This window comes from Carcharodon carcharias, chromosome 15 (genome assembly GCF_017639515.1).
Source record: "Carcharodon carcharias isolate sCarCar2 chromosome 15, sCarCar2.pri, whole genome shotgun sequence".
In the NCBI taxonomy this organism is placed as follows: domain Eukaryota; kingdom Metazoa; phylum Chordata; class Chondrichthyes; order Lamniformes; family Lamnidae; genus Carcharodon; species Carcharodon carcharias.
The window spans coordinates 16,607,037-16,631,452 of NC_054481.1; the positions used below are offsets into that span (position 1 = coordinate 16,607,037).

A 24,416-nucleotide genomic window follows, 5' to 3' on the forward strand; every position below is an offset into this window, starting at 1 on the left:
ACCAACCCCAGGGGTGTGATGGAATACTCTCCACTTGCCTGGATAAATGCAGCTTCAACAACACTCAAGAAGTTTGACACCATCCAGGATAAAGCAGCTCGCTTGATTGGTGCCCCATCCACCACATTAAAAATTCACTTCCTCCACCAATAATACATATTGGCAGCAGCGTGTACCATCTACAAGATGCACTGAAGCAACTCACCATCGACAGCACCTTCCAAGCCCCCGACCTCTACCACCTAGAAGGACAAGGGCAGCAGGTGCATGGGAACATCACCACCTGCAAGTTCCCCTCCAAGTCACTCACCATCCTGAATTGGAAATATATCACCGTTCCTTCACTGTCGCTGGGTCAAAATCTTGGAACTCCCTCCCTAACAGCACTGTGGGTGTACCTACACCACATGGACTGCAGCGGTTCAAGAAGGCAGCTCACCACCACCTTCTCAAGGGCATTTAGGGATGGGCAATAAATGCTGTCCTAACTGAACCACATCCAATGAATGCATAAAAAAAAAACAATAAGCAAGTTGTAGTTCCCCCACCTCTTCCCCAGCTGAAATGAGCTACCTTTGCACAGCCCAAGACACTGAACATGGCACTTCATGCTCTCTCTGACTGAGTGGGACAGTCAGCAGGGTCTCCAGAGCAATAATTTCATTGCAACTTCTTCAAACAACCTCAATTTTGTCCCAAACTCAAGATGCATTTTCTTATATATTGTGGTACCCTGCCATTTTAAGAATAATTTGCCGATTCATCCTCAGATAATCCTCTTATATGTTTAGATTTCCAAGGACCTAATTGATCTGCAAATTCAGACCAACAAGATCCGAGAACAATATGAAGCTGAGAACTTTGAGCTTAAGAATAAGGTACTCATCCCAAATGATATCTAACACGACCTATGTGATTGTTAATAATATCATGAAGAAGACATTAACTGTTCGTGAACACGCTGCTGGAGTTTATTATACAACTCTGGGATTTATAATTAAAGGCATATAGTATAAAAGAAGGAAGTTTGTAAGACATTAGTTTGGTCCGTGTCCAGTCCTGGGTACTGCACTCTAGGAAGGATGTTTATATTTTTAAGCAAGGTTGTAGAACAGATTTACAAAAAAATGGTTTCAGCGATGAGGGACTTCAGTTATTATGTAGCTAGATTGGAGAAGCTGAGGCTGATCTCCTTCGGGGGGTGGGGGTTGAGGGGAGCAGAAGAATCTGATGAAGAGTCAAACGGACTCAAAAGGTTAACTCTGTCTTTCTCTCCACAGATGCTGTCAGACCTGCTGAGTTTTTCCAGCATTTTTTGTTTTTGTTTCAGATTTCCTGCATCTGCAGTATTTTGCTTCTACCTGGGGGTTGGGGGGCGGAGATTTGATTCGATTCAAAGTCATGGAAGCGGGTGGGGGGGAGGATGGGTCTGGACAGAGTAGGTAGGAAGAAACTGTCCCCATCGGCGGAAGGATCAGACGACACCGATTTGAAGTGATCGGCAAAAGAACCAATGACAACTCGAGGAAAAGATTTTCTTTACGCAGGGAGTGGTTAGGATCTGGAATGCACGGCCTGAGAGCGTGGTAGAAGCAGGAAGGACTCATCCCGTGGCTGACTCAGGAAGTTAGGGATAGTATTAGATTAAAAGACGAGGCCTGCCATGTTGTGAGAAAACAGGAGCAAGTCTGAGGACTTGGAGTGTTTTAGGGATAGCAAAGGGCCACCAAAAAGTTAATAAAAAAAGGAAATAATAGAATTTGAGAGTAAACTAGCCAGAAATATAAAAACCGATATAAAGAACTTTTGTAAGCATATAAAAAGGAAGAGAGTAGCTAAAGTAAATGTTGATCCCTTAGAAGCAGAGGCAGGACAAATTATCATAGGGAAACGAGGAAGTGGTGGAGGCACTGAACAGGAGAAGACACAAAGTTCCAAACCAGAAATAGGCGATAACCTAAGGGCTAAAAAGAGTGAGGAAATTAAGGGGAATTAATATCAGGAAAGAAATAGTATTGGAGTAACTTTAGGGCTAAAATCTGACAAATCCCCATGACCTGATGACCTACACCCTAGGCTTGGTTCTAAAAGAGATAGCTGCAAAGAAAGTGGATGTGCTAGCTATGATTTTCCAGAATTCCTTAGATTCAGGAATAGCTCCATGTATTTGGAAGTTGGCGAATATTACACCATTTTTCAAGAAAGGAGGGAGAGAGAAATCAGTGAACTACAAGCCAATTAGCCTACCATCAGTTGTTGGGAAAAAGCTGGAATCTATTATTAAGGAAGTCTTAACAATGCACTTAGAAAAGCATAGTATGATTAGAACAAGTCAACATGGTTTGACTAAGGGGAAATCCTGTTTGAAAAGTTTATTAGAGTTTTCTTGAGGATATAATTAGTAGGGTAGATAAAGGGGAACCGGTAGATGTAGTGTACCTGGATTTCCCAAAGGCATTTGGTAAGGTGCTGCACAAAAGGTTAATAGGTAAAATAAGGCTCATGGACTTGGGGGTAATATATTAGCATGGATAGCAGATTGGTTAATGGATTGAAAACAGAGTGGGTATAAATGGGGTTTTTTCAAGTTGACAGGCATTGAATAGTGGAGTGCTGCAAGAATGAGTGCGGGAGCCTCAGCTATTTACAATCTATATTAATGACTTAGATGAAGGTACAGAGAGTAATGCATCTAAGTTTGCTGATGACACCAAGCTAGGTGGAAAGGTAAGCTGCTCTGTTTTCATATTCCTCTCCCAGAATATTGCATGTTGGCCTGGTCTGGGGGAGGCGGTGGGCGTAGAGGGGCAGACAATCCACGATGTGGTACACGCTTTCCAATAGGAGAGGTTTGATGAACGAGCTGTCTTTTCCAATCGAATGGTTTTGTACGCTCACTATTTAATAACAGCAAGACTTGGTAATGTGCTCAGGCAAATGAAGGAAAGGAAGAATCAGTTAGATGAGACGTTTGTAAGTAGACAAATAAATGACCAAACAAAAGCATCTAATAAAAAACAGAAAAGCAAACCGAGGATAATTTTTTACCAATAGAAATCTGTACTTGATGCAATTGGAAATGCTAATTGTAGCACTGCATTGATGTATTTTATAGAAACTCCCTGCTATACTTTCAAAAAACTTATTTTATCAAGAAGTGGGTAACAGAGGGGGACCATGTTAAAGATTCACCCAGGCATAAATAACCTGAAGTGTCGGGAGAGATGGCGTTATTGTGAAGATTGCATTTAAAACATGGATAAGAGACAATGTTAGATTAACTGAGATAGAGAAATGAGGAAGAGAAGGAAAAAAATACTGCAAGTGCTGGGAAAATCTGAAATAAGATTTTTAGTCAAGTTAGAAGCATAGATTTGGGCTCAGCTGTGATGCCACTTTTAGTCAAATAGCAAGCAGTACCTTAGACCGGGATTTCCCCGGTCCCGCCCGTGGCGTGAATCACTGTGGGTGGGACTGGTAAATTTGACGGACCAGCCAAAGACCCGTTGACTTTGATGGGGCTTGGGGGGGGAGGGGGGGAGCTGGAATATCCCTGCCTTATTGTCGAGGCTCACATATGAATATTGACCAGGTGAAATCATACTCTAGCAAGTTAATGCCTTCAGGAGGCAAGAAGAAGGAAGAAAAATGGATTAGAGAAAAAAAAAAGTGAAACCAAATGAATGACTGAACTGAATGGGTTTAATGGCCTGTTTCACTCTTAATTTAAAAAATAGTCAATGTGATCGAAGTCAGAGCTAATGAATTAAACATGAATGACCTGATGAAAGGCTGTGGGATATGAAACATAATCAAACCTTTTTTATTATCATGGCCTTAGCACTACCAGCAAAAATCATATCTCCAATGATCATGGGGGGAATAGTACTACCACAGGAAGCTCAGTCATTGTCTCAGCTTCGAGAATTTATTTCACACTATAGCACTGCAAACTATCAGTTTTATAGCAGGTTAATGAGTTCACTAATGACAGATTAGTGTTATTTGTGAGTGCTTGCTGTGTGCAAATTGGCTGCCTTGTTATGACAGTGACTACACTTGATTGATTGTAAAATGCTTTGGGATATATTGGGATTGCGAAAGGTGCGATACAAAGGTTAGCCTTTTTTTTTTACAAGGAACTTAATACTGAGAAATCTGACTCACACAAATATTATAAACTTGACAAAGCTTGAGCCAGATTTCTTTTAATACCTCATCACTGACTCATAAAAGATTTGAACACCTTCTTCAAGGCCCTTGCTAACAGTCTGGGGGAAGAAAGAAATTCTCCATGTTGCTTAGCAACAAGATGTGCAGCCACTGACACGGAGACCTTGCATTACTTTGCTTGATAAAGTTGGATTTGGGTCTCTGTGGTTTGAGGCCTGCATCTTTCAGCATCAGTCATGGCTACTAATTTGGCCGGGAATAGTCTCTTGATTTCTCCCCTGGATTAACTGTTGACAGACGAAAGAGCCAGAGCTCATTAACCATGTGTGTGTGGCCAGTGAAAGGGATAATACGTTGGAAGAAACGGAATCCTGGATATTGAAAGCATTCAGTCAACTGGAGAGCATCTAGAAACAGAAAAGGACATCAGTTTGTTCCAAATGTAAACACCAAACCGAGTAACTGTACTGGAAAATTGCAAAATGGGAGTAAAAGTATGAACATAAGCAAGGCAGGTGAAAAATGGGTGAATGACTATGTCCATGTATAATTGCAACCAGGAACAGACTGCCTTCATGGCATGAATTCCATTCACTTAAGTACCATATAGAACTGGAACAATTGCTCCACCTGTCAAGGTTCAACATAAAAATCTAGAAAATAAGGGCAGCAGTAGGTCATTTGGCCCTCCGAGTTCGTTCCGCCATTCAATATGATCATGTCTGATCCTCTATTTCAATGCCATACTCCCACTCTCTCCCCATACCCCTTGATGCCTTTAGAGTCTAGAAATCTATCTATCCGCTCCTTAAGTATATTCAGTGACTTGGCCTCCACAGCCCTCTGTGAGAGAGAATTCCACGGGTTCACCACCCTCTAGGTGAAGAGGTTTCTCCTTATCTCAGTCCTATTGGCCTAATCCATATCCTGAGACTGTGACCCCTTCTTCTAGACCCCCAGCCTGAGAAAACAACGTCCCCACATCCATTCTGTCCAGCCCTGTCAGAATTTTATACGTTTCAATAAGTTCCCCTCTCATTCTTCTAAACTCCAGTGAATAGAGGCCTAGTCAACCCAATCTCTCCTCATACAACAATCCTGCCATCCCAGGAATCAGTCTAATAAATGGGCAGTGCTATAGTTAACCTTCATGGAATTTATTTGATTGTCCATCCACTTAATATAAAAAACATATTAAATTCCTATTTAGGGTTTTTTCTTTCCTCTATTCCCAAATTTTAGCCTGATTACACACCCAGAAGGATAAAACAGCTCGGACCAGTGTTCTTATTTCCCAGTTTTTACTGGCGTTCCATTTTAAGTATACAAGACCAGTTCAGAGCAGTGTTCTTATTTCTCAGTTCTTACTGTTTTTACCTTCTGGGCATGAATGAATGCAAATTAGACATGAATTGACAAGCAAATGATTAGTTAAAATAAAAAGGTAAATTCACTTTCATGTTTAAAAAGGACCTTTAAGAATTTGCATCAATTGTAAAGGGATCAACTTTACCTCTCTCGGATGATAAGAAATGCTGATCAATGTGACCTGTTTCACTTGAATTGGAAGCAGTACCAACAGGAAGAAAGTTAAGAAAGAAGCCAAGTGATCAGCGGACAGAGAGCTGTAGGAACAAAAGAGTGTTACAAACAGAGGAGCTGGAGTGTGAAGGTGATCAGCACACAGATGTAGACACAAAGAGAAAGCAGAGAGACAGAAAGAGGAACACAGAGCATTCTTGTGAGGAGGAGAAGCCAGTCACTCTCAGGAAGAGGTTAGTTTTTCTGTTTGGCAGAAGGGGAGACAGGAGGCCTTGGAAGTACTATGCAAGCTGGCTAAAAAGGGTTAAAACTTGGAAAGTTGTGTGACTAGCTCGGAAACACTGAATAGTTGGATGTTTTCCCCAGAAATGTCCAAACCATGAACTAGGATGCTATTGGTCAGTTGAAAAGGAAGCCATCAGACTGTCCTGACCCAGGGGAGAGAGGGTTCGTGGACTTACGTCTTGCTGATAATAATCATACCCGGGGAACCTGAAGGTGAAAGTTGTTTCAGATAGGACTCCTGACCTACCCTATGTGAATAAAGAACAGCATATTGTGGAACTGTGTAGCTAGGTAGTGCCATATCTATGCACGTTTGTGCATATAATACTTGCAGTTATATAAGATGTATCTTTGTTGTATCAACTGTTTAAGGTGAAATTTACCTTTTTTTAGTTAAAGTAATCATTTGCTCGTTAATTCATGTATAATTTGCATTAGTTCTGGTAGATTTTAAAGTAAAAACTACAAAAAGTGGAATCTTGTTGGCATATTCCTCATTTAGGGGTTATTCAGTAAACTTAGTTATTTTAGCTTATGATTTTCCCCATGGGGATGGTAACAATTTACATTGGATTTTTGACTAAAATTAGAAAATAGAGGAATGCATAGCCTTTTGGTTTTCATTTTTCACTGTTTTTCCTTTATTTCTAGACCATAAAACGTAGGAGCAGAAGTAGGCCATTCGGCCCATCGAGTCTGCTCCGCCATGCAATGAGATCATGGCTGATCTGATAATCCTCAACTGCACTTTCCTGTTTCAACCTGTTTCACTTTCTTAAATTTTGCACTAGTTTCTTCCTCATTTTTTTTCTCCCTAATTATCTTTGTTATGATGGAATCATTGGATGCTGAAAGAAGATATGCCTTCTTGTAAAGTAGGGCTCCATGATGCTGATTTAAATAGCACTCCAGATTACCTTAACTTTCTGGTGTAATGGTGCAGAAGAGAAAAAAATCTTCGCCTGTATATCAACAAGGTCTTCACTTCAAAGCAATTCATTGTGCAGAACGAGGTTGGAGATGTTTTGGGAGGTGTAAGAACACACTCTATAAATGTATCCGCTTGATTTCTTCACCTTTCTCCCTCCCCTTCCCTTTAAGGAAGGACTGAAGACAGCTTACAGAAACCAGTGAGCAGATTGAACTGTCTTGTGGGCAGGGATTGCTTCGTGCGAATTGACATTTGAACCAGTGTAAAGTTCGTGGAAACTTGAGTGTAAGTGGTTATTGTCGTAACTCACTCGCGCTTTGAGTTCCACGCTCCTTTGCACTATTTCGGTGGATTCCACTCAAATTGCATTGATGTCCATGTCCATCCCTGACACAGAGATGTGGGTTGAATATTGATAGTGAGCACACTAGACCATAACAACTATTCACAAGTTTCCCAGACGCTGATAAGATATTTGGAGGACGTACTCATCTTTCCTTCATTATCAGCCGAGCTGACGTTTTCATTTTTTGCAGATTTTATTGCTGGAAAACAGAACAATGGAGCTGGAATTGCAGAAGGACAAATGCGCACATGAATGTTGGATGGCTAAGGATCATCTGAGGGCATTGGAGAAAAATCGTAAGGAATTGGCAGATGAATACATTGTCCTGAAGAGCAATTATATTACCCTGAGTAAACAGCATGAAAATGAGGTGGGTGCATAGTTAACAAGACATTCTACTGGGGTTCAAAGATCCAAAAACCCCTCTAATAATCTGTCAAATGCCTTGAATGTGGTTGTTTTAAACTTTACCCAAGCCGGGCAGCTTTTCGTTAACCAGGTAAAGCATTCTTTAAATTGATTCTCATTGCTTTATTCATTCTTGGGATGTGGGCATCACCCATGAGGCTGGTATTTATTGCCCATCCCTAATTACCTTTGAGAAGGTGATTGTGAGCTGACCTCTTGAACTGCTGCAGTCCGCGTGGTGTAGGTACACCCACAGTGCTGTTAGGGAGGGAGTTCCAGGATTTTGACCCTGTGACACTGAAGGAGCGGCAAAATAATTTGAAGTCAGGATGATGAATGACTTGGAGGGGAACTTGCAGGTGGTGGTGTTCCCATGTGTCTGCTGCACTTGTCCTTCTAGGTGGTAGAGGTTGCAGGTTTGGAAGGTGCTGTTGGAGGAGATTGGTGAATTGCTGTCGTGCATCCTGTATATGGTGCACACTGCTGTCACTGTGTGTTGGTGGTGGAGGGAGTGAATGTTTAAGGTGGTGCAAAGTGTATGGTTCAAGCAGGCTGCTTTATCCTGGATAGCGTTGAGCCTCTTGAACATTGCTGCAACTGCACTCATCCAGGCAAGTGGGGAGTATTCCATCGACTCCTGACTTGTGCCTTGTAGATGGTTGACAGGCTTTGAGGAGTCAGGAGGGAAGTTACTTGCTGTGGAACTTCCAACCTCTAACCTGCTCTTGTAGACACAATATTTATATGGCTGGTCCACTTCAGTTACTGGTCAAAGGTAACCCACAGGATGCTGATAGTGTTACCAGAAATTATGCTGATTCTAAGTCCGATTTAATCTGAATCAATCTTCTGTTTTATGTAGTATTTCAAAGAAAAAAATGAACAGCTGTGGAACTTCACTGCAGCTAGGTGCAACTAGTACAACATGCGTATAGCAGACTGTTAGTGTTGTAGAGATAATGTGTGGTGGATGATGTGTGTTGCATCGAATTTTGAGAAGTGAATTTGCTAAAAAGTTCTTAATTTGCAATTGTGAGCACTGCAACTTAATTGACTGGGTAGCCATGCATTAATATGTGAGAAAACATTATGTTTGTACCCTGGGCTGCTACCGGAATTTTCATATTCATACATGGGGGCAGGATTTAATTCAGCCCATCATGGTGCTTTGCAAAGCGGCTGTGCCCACTTAATTGTGGGAGAGGCCTGGTCAGTCTCCCATTGGTGGCAAAACTTCTCCCGATTAAGTGAGGGGGCAGGAGGGGCTGGCGCAGGATTCCTGGCTGCTAGCGGTGGGATGCCAATTAGACTCATTACTGAGCCCATCGCAAGTTAGTGGTGGCTTGGGGATTAAATGGAGAGCACATGGCTCTCCTGTGCCCTCAGATAGTCACCCAGCAAACCCTGTTGGATTTGCCAGTGGCCTCCCAGTGTGGATGGGCACTTGTAATCTGGCACTCTGTGCCCAATGGAGAGTCCCGGCATTGGGCATGGGAGCTGTCTGCTGAAAGCCAGCCCCCTGGCCCTTGCCTCTGACCTCCTCTCCTGCTCCCTCCCTCTTCAGTGACCCCCCCATCCCACTTTCACTCATCTTTGGCCTGGGGTCCCTCACGATCCTGGGCCACTGAAGGGTGCAGTACCACCAGCAGCCACCACTGGCACAGGTGGCAATAATGAACTGCCAGGACCTCAATTGTGAGGAAGGTCCGCCAGTGGCTACTTAAGTGCCCCACGGAACGGGCAAGACCCCCATCAGCCTGACAAAATCCCGGCCAGGATGTGAGTGTCGCTGGCAATCCAGACCTAATTACCATTGAGCAGATGGCAGTGAGCTTCTTGATTACAACTGGGTGGTTTACTAGAGAGCAATTAAGACTCAACCACATTGTTCTGGATTCTGGAGTCACATATAGGCAAGATTTGGTAGGGATGGCTGATTTCCTTCCCCAAACAATGTTAGCGAACCAGATGTTCACTAACTAGCTCTTGGGGCGAAACGCATCAAAGGATATGGGGAGAAGGCAGGAGCTTGGATGATTGAGTTGGATGATCAGCCATGGTCATAATGAATGGCGGAGCAGGCTCGAAGGGCCGAATGGCCTACTCCTGCTCCTAGTTTCTATGTTTCTATGTGCTCCTTTCAAATGACAACCCAGTAGTTTCATGGTCACCATTACTGCTATCAGCTTTTTATTCCAGATTTATTTAATAAATTGAATTTTATTCTCTAGCTGCCCTGCTGAAATTTTGAACTCATGCCTCTGGATCTTTAGTCCAGGCCTCAGGACTATTGGTCCAGTAACATAACCACTATCATACCGTGCCCCCAAAACTATTGTTTTGACAATTCCCATGTAAAATGCTATCCAGACATCTACCGATGTCACCCTTGACCAGAAGGCAGAAGCTGGGCATTTTTTACTCAATTTGTGGAGGTGTGCCCAGAAAAGTGGAATTAGAAGTAAAAATAATGAAAGGATTAGGTCTTGTAAAAAGGGGGAATTCCCGTTTAGGAGAGGGGTGACTGCGGGCAAATCAGTCTGAATACATGGTAAAGTATGTCAGTGACCAAATAGACCTCAGGCCCAGAACCTTTACGTGCTTTTTAAAATTATTTATTGGGTGTGAGTATCGCTGGCTAGGCTAGCACTTATTTCCCATCCCTAATTGCCCTTGTTCAGAGGACATTTAGGAGTCAACCACATTGCTGAGGGTTTGGAGTCACATGTAGGCCAGACCAGGTAAGGACAGCTGATTTCTTTAGTGAACCACATGGGTTTTTACAACAATCAGCAACGGTTTCATGGTTGTCATTAGATTTTTATTGACCTCAAATTCCAACATCTGCCATGGCAGTATTCAAACCCAGGACCCCAGACCATTACACTAACTTACTAGCTAGTCCAGTGACAATACCGTTACACCATCACCTCCCCTGAGCAAGGGCTGAATGGATTCAAAGAGTGAAAGGCAGACAGCTACTACAGGGTTCTTGGGTGGGAAGCCTTTATGTGGTAGCCTCAGATTTTGCAAGAATCAGAGTTGTGGAGTTAGACCTGTACTTCAGGAGCTTTCACAAACAATTAGACATGTAGATCCTTGTACCTGAGCAGGACGTGACTTATTCACAAATTTTATAAGAATTTGGTGTCTTCCTATTGTACAAGATACCAAAACCCACATAACAGACCATATATAGATTTATATATATATATATATATATATATATATAGACACACATGTATGTATTATATAAAAGAGAGAGAATAGCACCTCTAAGGAAGTAAAATGTCCCAAGATACTTCATAAGAACATTATAAATAAAATCTGACACTGAACCAAATAAAGAGACATTACCACAGGTAAAAAACCCGTATCCTAACATGCACCAAATTTGTTCAGCTATCACTGGCTCTCAGTTCAGCAGCATGTCAATTTTAAAATTCTCATCCTTGTTTTCATATTTTTGCGTGGTCTTGCTTCTCCCTAGTGTCTGAGGCCCAACCATCTTCAGCTTCATCAATGACCTTCCTTCATATAAGGTCAGAAGTGGGGATGTTCGCTGATGATTGCACAATGTTCAGCACAATTCGCAACTCCTCAGATACTGAAGCAGTCCATGGCCAAATGCAGCAAGACCTGGACAATATCCAGATTTGGGCTGACAAGTGGCAAGTAACATTCGCGCCACACAAGTGTCAGGCAATGACCATCTCCAACAAGAGAGAATCTAACCATTGTCCCTCGACATTCAGTGGCATTACCATCACTGAATCCCCCACTATAAGCATCCTGGGGGTTATCATTGACTAGAAACTGAACTAGACTAGCCATATAAATGCTGTGGCTACAAGAGTAGGTCAGAGGCTAGGAATCCTGTGGCGAGTAACTCACCTCCTGACTCCATCTACAAGGCACAAGTCAGGCGTGTGATGGAATACTCCCCACTTTGCTGAATGAGTGCAGCTCCCACAACACTCAAGAAGCTTGATACCATCCAGGATAAAGCAGCCAGCTTGATTGGCACCCAAACACAAACTTTCACCCCCTCCACCACCGATGCACAGTAGCAGTAGTGTGTACAATCTACAAGATGCATTGCAGAAACTCACCAAGGCTCCTTAGACATCATCTTCCAAACCTATGACCATTACCATCTAGAAGGACAAGGGCAGCAGATAAATGGGAACATCACCACCTGGAAGATCCCCTCCAAGTTACTCACCATCCTGACTTGTAAATATATCACCGTTCCTTCACTGTCGCTGGGTCAAAATCCTGGAACTCCGTCCCTAACAACACTGTGGGTGTATCTACACCACATGGACTGCAGCGGTTCAAGGAGGCAGCTCACCACCGCCTTCTCAAGGGCAACTAGGGATAGGAGTTATAATGCTGGCCCAGCCAGTGACGCCCACATCCCATGAATGGATATAAAAAAAACTCTACCTTCACACTTGATTCATATCACCAAGCATTTTCATCATAATGCTTGTGAACATCTTTTCACAGGATATAATATGGCTGTGAGTAGTTTAATCACAATGGCTATGGGGAAGAGGAGGCGAGGTGCGAGTACTTTGACAGCCTTTTCAAAGGGGCTGCCACAGACACGATTGGCCAAATGGTCACTTGTCTGCTGTAAAATTCTATCCAGCTAAATAACTGAATCAAAACTCCATCCTGTTACATTGGAAGAACATATGCTGTTTGCTCTATAGTGGGAGGTGGAGGTGTAGTGGTATTGTTGCTGGACTAGTAATCCAGAGACCCAGGGTAATGCTCTGGGTTCAGATCCTGCCATGGTGGGATCTGAATTCTATAAAAGTCTGATGATGACCATGAAATCATTGTTGATTGTTCACCAATGTCCTTTACAGAAGGAAATGTGCTGTCTCTACCTGGCCTGCATGTGACTCCAGAGCCACAGGCTCTTAAATGCCCTCTGAAAAAGGTCAGCGATGCCCACAACCCATTCCCCATGAATGATTTAAAATACAATATGGTGGTTTTTCTCTACCTTTATTAAACTGAATATTGTCTGACAAGGTATTCCCGGCATGGATTTGAAGTGAAAAAATATCCCTCTTGACATTATTGATTTAAGTTAATCTAATCTATAAGTTTACACATATAAAATCCTAGGCATATCTAGTATTGAGCCCAATGCTGTTTTCTGCTGGTGTTCATGTTGCTCATTATTGAGTAATTTCCTTGTTTGGTAAGTGGCGCTGGCTCCCTTGATAACCGCTGCCCGGGATAATACTATTCACTGAGCTGGGCTTCCCGCCTTACTTGCGCCGGGGATTGTGAAATTTGACTGGATGCGCCGGCGGAGTGCACTTGAGTGGGGGTGGGGGGGACCCAGAGGATGAGGCGAAGCGAGTACAACTTCTGGTATCGGCGGTTCTACGGCGACCAGATGTTTCAGGTCAAGTCTGGCGCGGTCCTTCCGCATTAAGTTTAGTCGCGTCCTCGGAAATTTGAAACAAACCTTTGAAATGGAAATAAAAAAGGCGCGACAGTGTGGAACAGACAGGCCACTATTTAAATATTCAACGCGGGGTGGGGTAAGAGTACAAAAAGAGACCAGTTGGAGTTTAAAAATATTGTTCAAACGTTAAACAGGAGGGAAAGTCCCAAAACAAAAGGGGAAATTAAACTTCAACAAACATTATTTAATTATTAAACACGACGAAAAGTCCAAGAACACGGCAATTAAAGCCTCAACAAATTGTTTAAATATTAAACAGGAGCAAAGGTCCAAAGTTAGGACAAATGCATTTTTTAAAACATGATTTAATAATTAAATATGAGAAAAATCGAAAAATTAAAGGTTTAAAATCGATCTAAAACTTTTGCTTTGAAGTGCATGTTTAAGATTTACCACAAGTTCAAACAGTGAGCTTTGGTACATAAAGTGTGACCTATTCACTCCATATGCTCCTGTGTGAATGCTGCTGATTGTTCCAATATGTGTCGTGGCAGGTTGCAAAAAACGATGTGTTGAGCCTGGAGCTCTTGAATTTGGCCAATTCTAGGAATTCGCTGACCCGGAACCAGGACGAGTATGCGAAATCCCGGGCCATTTACGATGAAGCTACGGCCGAGTTAAACAGAGTAAAGGGTCTTGCAGCCCGGCTCACCAGCCAGAAGAGGAAGGTAATCTCTCTACATTCTGTTGAAGGGTCATGAGGACTCGAGACGTCAACTCTTTTCTTCTCCGCCGATGCTGCCAGACCTGCTGAGTTTTTCCAGGTAATTCTGTTCTTGTTTTGGATTTCCAGCCTCTGCAGTTTTTTGTTTTTAAACTCTCTACCTTGACTGCCCAGTTCCATTTTATTCCCTGGGGAGCCCATGTCCACGCAGACCCACGCATTTGGGCAGCAGCGTCGAGGATGCTGCAACTGGTCTCAGAGGGACGCTAACCTTGTCCTAGGAATCGAAGGTTAAGGCCTCGTTTGGCTCTGAGCAGAAGGATGCAAAGGTTCTAAGAAAGGGTGAAACAAAAGCAGAAAATGCTGGAAAAACTCAGGAGAGAGAAACAGAGTTAAGGTCTGGAGTCCGTACGACCCTTCTTCAGAAAGGGTAGCCTGTATCTCCAGAGCAGTGTCAAACCTGGTTTGTCAAGGGATCTTTCTGGTCTTTTTAAGCCTACCTAGGGTTTCAAAGTTTGGACAATGATGCTTCTGCCTGTACACTCAGCATTCAAGACTTAGGTATCCGTTGTGGCTTAGTGACTGCCTGCTTGCCTCTATTTCCCCACCCCCTTCCTTATTAAAATTGCTGGAAGAGGAGTTTTTATTTCTATTTATTCTTTCATGGGATGTGGGCAGGGCCAGCATTTGTTGCCCATTCCTGATTGCCCTTGAACTGAGTGGCTTGCCAAGCCATTTCAGAGGGCAGTTAAGCGTCAGCCACATTATGTAGGTCTGTAGCCACATGTAGGCCGGACCAGGGGTGAGGACAGCAGGTTTGTAGTGAACTAGGTGGGCTTTTAGTTTCATGGCCACCATGAAAGCCAGTTTAAAAAAAAAAATTGAATTTAAATTCCGCCAGCAGCCATGGTGGGTATTTTGAACCCATATCACCAGAGCATTAGCCCGGGCCTCTGGATTACTAGTCCAGCGACATGGCCACTATGTCACTATTTCCCTGTATCACTATCGTAACACACACAATCCAAGAACTTTAAAGAAATATGTACAAGTTTACCAATACAGTTACCCATTACATATTACTGCATATCCCCTTCCCAACAGCTTTCATTAAATTAGTCTGTGTTGTGAAAAGTCAATGCTGGAGCTCTTTTTTCCTGTAGTCTGATTGGTACATTAGCCACAGTCAACAGTGAAAGCCCATGATCTGCAATCTGATTGTTCTGTGGTAACACATGACCATGATCCATCACAACTTGCCATCTCCCTTGATTCCAGACACTCTAAGACTAGGGTTACACTGCCCCTGTCTTGGGCTGCTCCCCCGTTCCCTGGCAGTGAACTGCTTTCCTGTATATAGATGCCTTATTGTTTTATTTCCAAACTGCAAAACAGTTCTGAGCACATAGCAATTGCTGTTAAACTGACGACCCAGGTTTTTTATGCAAGTCTAAATCTCCTTGTGCTCATTGTATGAAAACTAATACGAAGTACTTACAACACAGAAATAGGGCATTAGGCTCACACTGATGTGTATGCTTCACATGAGCTATGAAGAGAGACTAGATAGGCTGGGGTTGTTTTCCTTAAAGCAGAGAAGGCTGAGGGGGTACCTGATTGAGGTGTACAAAATTATGAGGGGCATAGATAGGGTAGATAGGAAGAAACTTTTCCCCTTAGTGGAGGGGTCGATTACCAGGGGGCATAGATTTAAGGTAAGGGGCAGGAGGTTTAGAGGGGATTTGAGGAAAAATATTTTCACCCAGAGGGTTGGAGGGGAGTGGGGGTGGGGGGTGAGGAGTTGGCAGTGTGGTGGAGGTGGTGGTATCTGGAACTCTCTGCTTGGAAGGGTGGTAGAAGAAATATTTATTATGAATTCTTGAAAGGCCATAGCATACAAGGTTATGGGCCAAGTGCTGGAAAATTGGATTAGAGTAGATAGGGGCTTGATGACTGGCACGAACACGATGGGCCGAATGGCCTCTTTTCATTGTGTAAAACTCTCCGACTCTATGATCTTTCTTCACCCATTCCCAATTAACAAATCCTATCCCTTTCTCCCTCAACCAGCTTTCCCTCAAATGCCTCTATGCTATTCACTACTGCTTGTGATAGTCCTTCATAACCTTAAAGACCTCGATTAGGTCACCCCCTCAGCCTTCCCTTTTCTAGACATAACAGCCCAAGCCTGTTCAGTCTTTCCTGATAGGTATAGCCTCTCACTTCTGGTATCATTCTAGTAAATTGTTATTGCACCCTCTCCAGTGCCTCTATATCTTTTTTATAACATAGAGAATGGAATTGTTCACAGTTGTGATGTTGAACCTTTGGCCCCAGGACATTAGCCTAGGCCTCAGGATTACAAGCTTAGTGACATTATCACTACACCACCATCTGCCCCAATTATGCCTAAGCACTATTCTTCAAGGCTAATCAGCTGGCTTTTAAGAAATAAAATTTATAGTCACATTAATCATGTTATCTTTATGTTTATTGTTCCTCAAGCCTGAAGAGGTCTTTGTTTCTGAATCCGAGCGTGGTACACTTGAGAGAAATGTAAGTGTTAATTAAAAGGTGTTGAAATATGGAATTTCTCCAACTTCTTAAATGTCTGTTTAGCATGAATTTTTGATTTAAAGTGTGTCAGTTGTACTTTAGGATTGAACTGTTTCATACAGTTCTCTTACGACTTCAATAGAAATACATGATGGGAGGCTAGTATCAAAATACTAGATTCAATCAATAGCCAAGTGCATTCAAATGACAATGAACCATTTCAATGATGATTTTAGAGTCCAACTCAATTTCATATTAACTCTGGAACAACCAATCATGAAAGTCTTAGAAACTCTTAAAATTTGAAATCTTGTGGAATGGAGGAAGTATGCAGAAGAATTCCGTAGCATCATAAAGTTCTAATGGATTGTTCCTAAAAGTCTATTTGCCTTAAAATTGCCAGTGGCCTGCTTAAAATAAGACAGGCAGATGTCAAAGCCCAAGTCTGAACCATGGATTCCACCTTGGGCTGATAGAAGGCTGGCATTGTATCACACACTCAGATCACATCACGCATCAACAGATTATAGAACAGTACTGCCCGTGTTCTTGGAGTAATCTGTGACCTTCCCTCCCTATACTGATGGAGATAAATATATCCAGAAGTATCTTAGTCATTAGTTACATGATAGGTTTACAAGTCTTAGTTGAGCTGCCTGGAAATAGAGAAAGGGGAACTTGGAACGCAACTTGTAATGATTTGGTACATTTTCAGTTGACCATGCAAAACAGAATGTCTTGTCAGATCAGTCTCTGAGGCAGCAACTATTACTTAACGTGGGGCAGGGTGAAGGGAGCCGGGAATAGGTGAAGAGAAAAGTATGTAGAACATAACTTAAAAACAATAAGACATTTCAATACATTTAGATGCTCAGTGGTGTCCTTTAAGTTAGCTTTTGAAACTTATTGGACGACATTTCTGTTTTATTTACTGATACATTCTCAACATTTCAAACTGCTTCAGACGATGATGCCAGATTTTTCCTGGGACTGTTAAGTTATTCATAAACCAGGGGCATTTTGCTTGTCATTTTCAGAAAATGGTGAAAAATATCTGTTGAAATTTTGGGATGGAATTTGGGACCCCTGTCATTGAAGATTGATGCTTTTGTCTTAGTTGCTAGGTAGCCAAGATCAAATCAAAGAACAAATAGAAACAATGAAGCAAAACCATGAAAAACAACAAAATGCAATGGAAGAACGAATGTAAGTGTACAACCACGCTGGCCTCACATTCAGACTGGCAGGGATTCTTCTATTATATCCATTTATGATTTGCTGAGAGCAGTCTATTTATATTGCACATCTGTCAATTAGTCTGGTGTTATTTACAGCATAGATTTGAGCTCTCCAAATTCCTAACATAATCTGTTTCATACCATTGTAAGAGAACTGATGAAGCATTTTGTTGCATGACAAAGTTTGGTGTCACTTGTTTGATCAAGATATTCCCAAGATGTACACAGATCATTTAAGAGCAAGAAGGTGTACGAATTTTGGCTGATCTTTGTTTCCATATTCCTAACCCAAGAGGCCACTACTTAGCACCATCCAATGGTACCCTGACTGAGACCAGCTAACGAAGTATAGGTCAGGATTGAACCTATTATCTTTCTGCTCTATATGGCTCAGCACCACAATAAGCAGTGCATCAATAGACTAAATCACTGTGGAAGGTGGTTGGTTAATATAGCTTGATATTTGAACCATTAATATGATTTTGTTACTGCTATTTTGACATCCTTCTATAACGTGGTCCCTTTATTATCTCATAGTATGGCTGTCCTTAGGTTTGGTATTACTCCACCCAAACATAGAGACATGGGAAGGAGGATTTTGTTAGTTCACTGCTTTGTAACTAGTTGCAAACAATAAATCCACAAATGAACCTTAAGTTTATTTTAACGACTGCCTAAAACCTTTGCTTTAGAGTAAAGATGGGCAAAGAACTTCAAGAGGCCAAAAGAGCTATTCGAAACACCCAACACAAGCTAGCGGAGCAAACAGTGGTAAGAAGTAAGATTAATTGAAGATACTATAGTTAAATGTGACTTTTCTGAATATATGTAGGTGGGAAGGGTTGGAACAGTTGCCTGCCCAGTTACTTTTTTTTGGAAATGTCTGTCCATTTTTGGATGCTAACTTACATACTGTCAGACTCAGGTGTGCATAGAAAATAGTAGAGTTTGAATCTATCATGCATTCTAAACTGATACAAATAACTTACTGTCTTGTCACCAGGTCATGTCAACTTTCTTCTAATGTGTTATTATCTGTAACTATCTAGCCCATGATTATCCTCATGACAGCTAAGAATGCCATTCCAGTAAATACTGGTTGTCATGATAATAGTTAATTGTGGTAGTGGACCCCAGTATTAGAAACTATACGGTATTCTCTACTAGATATGGGGTCACCTGACCTGCAGGTCGAAGGTCAGATAGCACATGTTGGAACCTGCCTTGATAGAATTCAGTTGCTGCAGAGATATGTGTTTATGTGAGGAAAATGTGTTATCAATAAAGTTGGCTCAGCTACAATGTCAACGACCTGTGTGCATCATTGAAACAAAAAACAAGACATGGTGTCAGAAGTAAACTAAACACAACAATGGAGATTCTGAAACCAGTGACAGAGCTCAGTTTGGAGGGAAATCTCACCTCACCAGGCAGCGATTCGAGCTGTACTTCACAGCGATGGGCAGTGATTAAAAAAGACCCGCGGGTACAGTCTTCCATCTTTCCTCACACAGAACGGGAAGCAGCCCTAGAAGCCTATAATATATTCATGTTTGAAAGTGATAAGAAACGAAATGACTTAAAAGGAATAACGTAAAAATTCGAAGCCTACTGCAGCCCTAGGAAAAACATCACATATGAAAGATACTGATTTTCTAATGCGCACACAAGGCAGTGACAACATTAGTCAGTATGTAAATAAGCTGAGGAAACGAGCTAAATCGTGTGAATCTGGAGAGCTTGAAGAATCACTCATCCGAGATAGAATAATTTGCGGAATCACAAATGACACTCTGAGATAACGGCTTTTGAGAGAAGTTGATCTCACGCTGGAGAAAGCAATAAGTATCTGCAAAGTGACAGAGACAACAAAATGCCAGATTAAAGAGATGACAGAGATGATAAGCTGCACACAGTCAAGCAGTTAGATGCAGTTAAACAGAAACAGCCCTGGGAAAAAACTAATGGACAGTCTGAACGTAAAAAGAACAAAACTGCTATTAAAACATATAAATGCAGCCGATGCCGAACAGAGCATTTACGGAAAGCCTACGGAAAGCAGTGTAAGAACTGTGATAAACTAAATCACTTGGGTCAGATGTGCAAGTCGAAGAAAATGCACACAATTGCAGATGAAGACACAAAAATTGCCAACATGATGGTGAATTTCAAGCTTGACACAGGTGCACAAAGCAAGTGTCATTCCCGTAAGCCTGTATCATAAGGTAAGCAAAGAAAAACAGCTAACTAAAACAGAAGTGAAGCTGTCTACTTATACAGATGAAAAAATTGCAGTAGAAGGCAAGTGCAGACTTAAAGTGAACTGCGAGAAACAGTCTCAAGCACTTCCATTCATAGTGGTGAAAACTGATGCAAAACCCATTCTTGGAATCAAAGCTTGTGAAAATCTGAAGCTAATCAAGAGAATAATGACTGTCATCCTGAGCGTGTATAAAGATGTGTTCCAGGGGATTGGCTGCCTAAGAGGAGAACACTCCATCAGGATTGACAAAACTTTGACACCCAAAATACACCCACCCAGGAAAATACCAGTAATGCTGAGAGAGCGACTGGAAGCAGAGTTGGACAGAATGGAGAAACTTCACCTCATCAAGAAAATTGAAGAACCAACAAAGTGGGTTAATCCAATTGTAATTGTAGAAAAATCAGATGGGAATATGCGAGCCTATCTGGATCCCAGACACCTAAACCAGGCAGTACAAAGAGAGCATTACCAGCTGCCCACATTGGAAGAGATCACGTGTAAACTAGCCGATGCTAAATACTACTTGGTCGTGGATGCGAGTTCAGGCTTCTGGCAGGTCAAAACAAAAACAGAATTACCTGGAAAAACTCAGCAGGTCTGGCAGCATCAGCGGAGAAGAAAAGAGTTGATGTTTCGAGTCCTCATGACCCTTCGACCGAACTGAGTGAATCCAAGAAAGGGGTGAAATATAAGCTGGTTTAAAATGTGTGGGGCGGGGGGAGAAGTGGAGGGGATTGGTGTGATTGTAGGGACAAACAAGCAGTGATAGAAGCAGATCATCAAAAGATGTCACAGACAACAGAACAAAAGAACACATAGGTGTTAAAGTTGGTGATATTATCTAAACGAATGTGCTACTTAAGAATGGATGGTAGGGCACTCAAGGTATATTGTACCCCCTTCTGGCAGGTCAAGCTGGGTGAACGCAGTTCCTACATTTGTATCTTCAGCACACCACACAGGCGATACAGGTTTTTACACTTACCTTTTGGTATTAATTCAGCTCCGGAGGTGTTCCACAGAACAGTGAAGCAGCTGTTTGAAGGGTCAGAGGGAATGGGAACCTATTTGGATGATGTGCTGGCCTTGGGAGCCCCAAGAGAAGAACACGACCACAGAATGAGGCAGGTGTTGGCCAGAGCTCGAGAAAGGAAAGTTGAAGAAGGAAAAGTGCAAAATAAGTTTTCACGAAACCAAGTACTTGGTACATGTGCTAACAAGTCAGGAACTGAAGCTGGACCTGAGTAAAATCAAAGCAGTCGTGAACATGCCACCCCCAGAATGTAAGAAAGATTGGAGAGGTTTTTGGAACGATGAACTATCTTGGAAAATTCATTCCAAACATGTCAGACCTGACAGCACCTCTCAGAGAACTTCTACAAAATGATGTGGAATGGCACTGGGAACAAAGTCACCAGGAAGCTTTGACCAGTCTGAAGAGAACACTGACCCAGGCACCAGTGTTCAAGTATTACAGTGCCAGTCAGCCAGCCAAGATCTCAGTGGACGCTTCAAAGACTGGCCTGGGAGCCGTCATCTTGCAAAATGAGGCACCAGTGGCATACAATGACAGAAACACAGCAGCAGCATGCCCAAATAGAGAAAGACATACTAGCAATTGTATTTGGCCTAGAACGTTTTCACCAGTTTGTCTATGGCAAAGACATGGAGGTAGAGTCTGATCATAAGCCTTTGGAAGCTATACTTAAAAAGCCCCTGAACTGTGCACCACCAAGAATCCAAAGGTTACTAATGCGTCTGCAGAAGCATCAGGTCAGAGTTAAATACAAACCAGGCGAGGAAATATACATCACGAACACTCTGTCACGTGTGTACCTACCCATCACGGAGGAAGGGGATAAAGAAATTGAAGCACAGGTACACATGCTGACAAAGAACTTACCTGTGGCTGGAACCAAACTGGATGAGCTCAGGGAAGTGACCAAGAATGAGGCCACCCTGAGAAAACTGTAGCAGCTTGTGCAAACTGGCTGGCCCACACACCGGAGCAGAGCCCCTTCTGCTGTACAAGAGCACTGGAATTTTCGTGAGGAACTTCACGTAGCAGAAGGAATACCTTTCAAAGGAGAAAAAAATCCTAATTCCTGCAACACTGAGGAAAGAAATGTTGCAGCACATACATGAAAGTCACCTCAACGTAGAAACATGCAGGAGATGAGCTCGAGATGTAATGTAATTGGCCTGGAATGGGAGCACAAATTGGTGAAATGCTGAATGTGTGTGCAGTGTGCCAAAAGTACAGTAAATCACAACAAAAAGAACCACTTCAACCACACAGAGGCCCTGGCAGAAAATTGGAGTGGACTTGTTCACATTTGACAACAGTGAGAAAATACTAGCAGTACATTATTACTCAAATATTTTTCAGTCTGTGCTGCTGAGAAATGATAGTAAGAGCATCACTGTAATAAATTATTTACAATCAATTTTTGCTCGCCACGGCATACCTGTGCTCATCTCAGATAATGGTCCACAATTCTCAGGCTCTGAGTTTTGCAAATTTGCACAGGACTGGGAGTTTTGCCACACTATGTCAAGCCCCAAATAATCCAACAGAATGGTGGATCGTACCATGCAGACCTTAAAACACCTGTTGGAGAAGGAGGATGGAAGAGACCCTTACCTGGCTCTGCTGGATTTCAGGAATACTCCATTACAGGGCATTGGATCATCTCCAGCACAGTTCCTGATGGGCAGAAGACTAAGGACTAAGCTTCTGACTGCGCCCCTACTGTTATTTCCACAGCCAGTGAGCTACAGCGTGCAGGACCTGCTCAAACTGCGACAGCAGAAGCAGAAACAGTACTTTGATCGAGGTGCCCGACCTCTGCCTGACCTGAACATGGGAGAGACAGTGAGGATTCAACATGAAGGGATCTGGAATCCTACTGTTGTCACAGGAATCACAGAAGAACCAATGTCTTACATAGTGCAGACTCCAAACAGACAACAGTACAGGAGAAAACGGAAATTCTTACAGAAAACAAATGAAACGCAACCCTGCTCTGAACCAGAAAGTGCAGCTGAAGATCAAAATCCAGAATGCACCAGTGAAGCAACAGATAACCAGACAAAGCCCGAGAGTCCTGAAAACTATCCAAGGGGTGATAGTGTCACAAAGCTGGAGAAGGCCCCTTGTCCTTCAAAATCACTTCTGCCACCATTCAGGACATCCAGTGGAAGAATTGTGAAAAACCCACAGAGATACAGAGATAAGTAAAAGACAAAGAAGACTGATCAAAACAGAGTGAGAAAGAATACATAAGAGACTTTGTGTACTTGAGTTGTATAAAAGTTTTTTAAAAAGGGAAATGTCATGATAATTGATTGTGGTGGTGGACTCCAGTATTGGATACGATATGGTACTCTCTACTAGATAGGGGGTCACCTGACCTGGGGATTGAAGATCAAAGAGCACATGTTGGAACCTGTCTTGATAGAATTCAGTTACTGCAGATATGTGTTTATGATAGGAAAATGTGTTAGCAATAAAGTTAGCTCAGCCACAATGTCAACAGCTTGTTTGCACCATTGAAACAGAAAACAAGGAACTGGTCACGTACAGTTTAAAGAGCATTTAAAGAAAAATTGCAAGGCCAGTATTTATTGACCATCTGCAATTGTCTTTGGACTATATCGTTTTCGTGGAGATGTTTCCACTTGTTGGAGGGTCCAAACCTAGAAGCTATTAAATATAAAATAGTCACTAAGAAATCTAACAAGGAATTTAGGGGAAACTTCTTTGCTCAGATAGTGGTGAGAATGTGGAACTCACTACCACAGAGAGTAATTGAGGTGAATAGTATGGATGGATTTAAGGGGATGCTGGACAAGGACATGAGTGAGATAGGAAGCTGGCTAAATTGATCGGGTCAGATGAGGTAACATTAACACCAGCATAGCTTTGTTAGGCTGAACAGCCTAATTCTGTGCTGTAAAATTCTATGTCATTCCTTTTACTCCGTTTACAAACAGCCAAGGTCTTGCTGGGGAAATTCACTCTCAAGTGAAGCTCAACTGTATATGTCAATCGAGACCCAGTTCTGAATTTTATCCTCTTATTGAAGCAATAACCTTTTGAACATTATAGCTGGGAAGGACTTCCTTGTTTTGTTTATCAGTTCATAAGCAACTGCCCTCTTATTCTATGCTTTTTCAAATGGTAAATCTAGTGGAACTTTTTCCGTCCTACTGAGAAAGTGATTCAAATAGTACTTAGTAATTTTTAAACTGTGAAGCAAACTTGCATCAAATAATTTCTTTAAAATTGAGAGTGCTTGCTCAGATGTTACTGTTTTCCAATCCCCAATAGGCACTGCTGGGTTCGCAGAGCCAGCTAAAGGAGTTGGAAACTGAGAACTCTCAGTTACAGCTCCATCTAAAAGAACTGAACGAGGAGTATCGCATGCGACTCGTCCGCTACATTGAAGATGTTACTGTGAGTAAATAGTTAATAAGTAAATACAACTTCAGAAAATTTGGAATGCAGTTA

The 24,416-nt window shown here is 42.3% G+C and overlaps 1 protein-coding gene across 1 annotated transcript in view; it reads left to right on the forward strand.

Annotated features, from left to right (window-relative positions):
- The window catches only part of ccdc78 (coiled-coil domain containing 78), a 67,085-nt gene that overhangs the window by 24,420 nt on the left and 18,249 nt on the right, over positions 1–24,416 (forward strand). Inside the window, exons 10-16 of the mRNA XM_041206895.1 lie at positions 792–878; positions 7,468–7,647; positions 13,674–13,847; positions 16,349–16,399; positions 17,517–17,605; positions 18,330–18,408; positions 24,237–24,362. Of these exons, the coding sequence (XP_041062829.1) occupies positions 792–878; positions 7,468–7,647; positions 13,674–13,847; positions 16,349–16,399; positions 17,517–17,605; positions 18,330–18,408; positions 24,237–24,362 (786 nt within the window). The remainder of the gene's footprint in view (positions 1–791; positions 879–7,467; positions 7,648–13,673; positions 13,848–16,348; positions 16,400–17,516; positions 17,606–18,329; positions 18,409–24,236; positions 24,363–24,416) is intronic.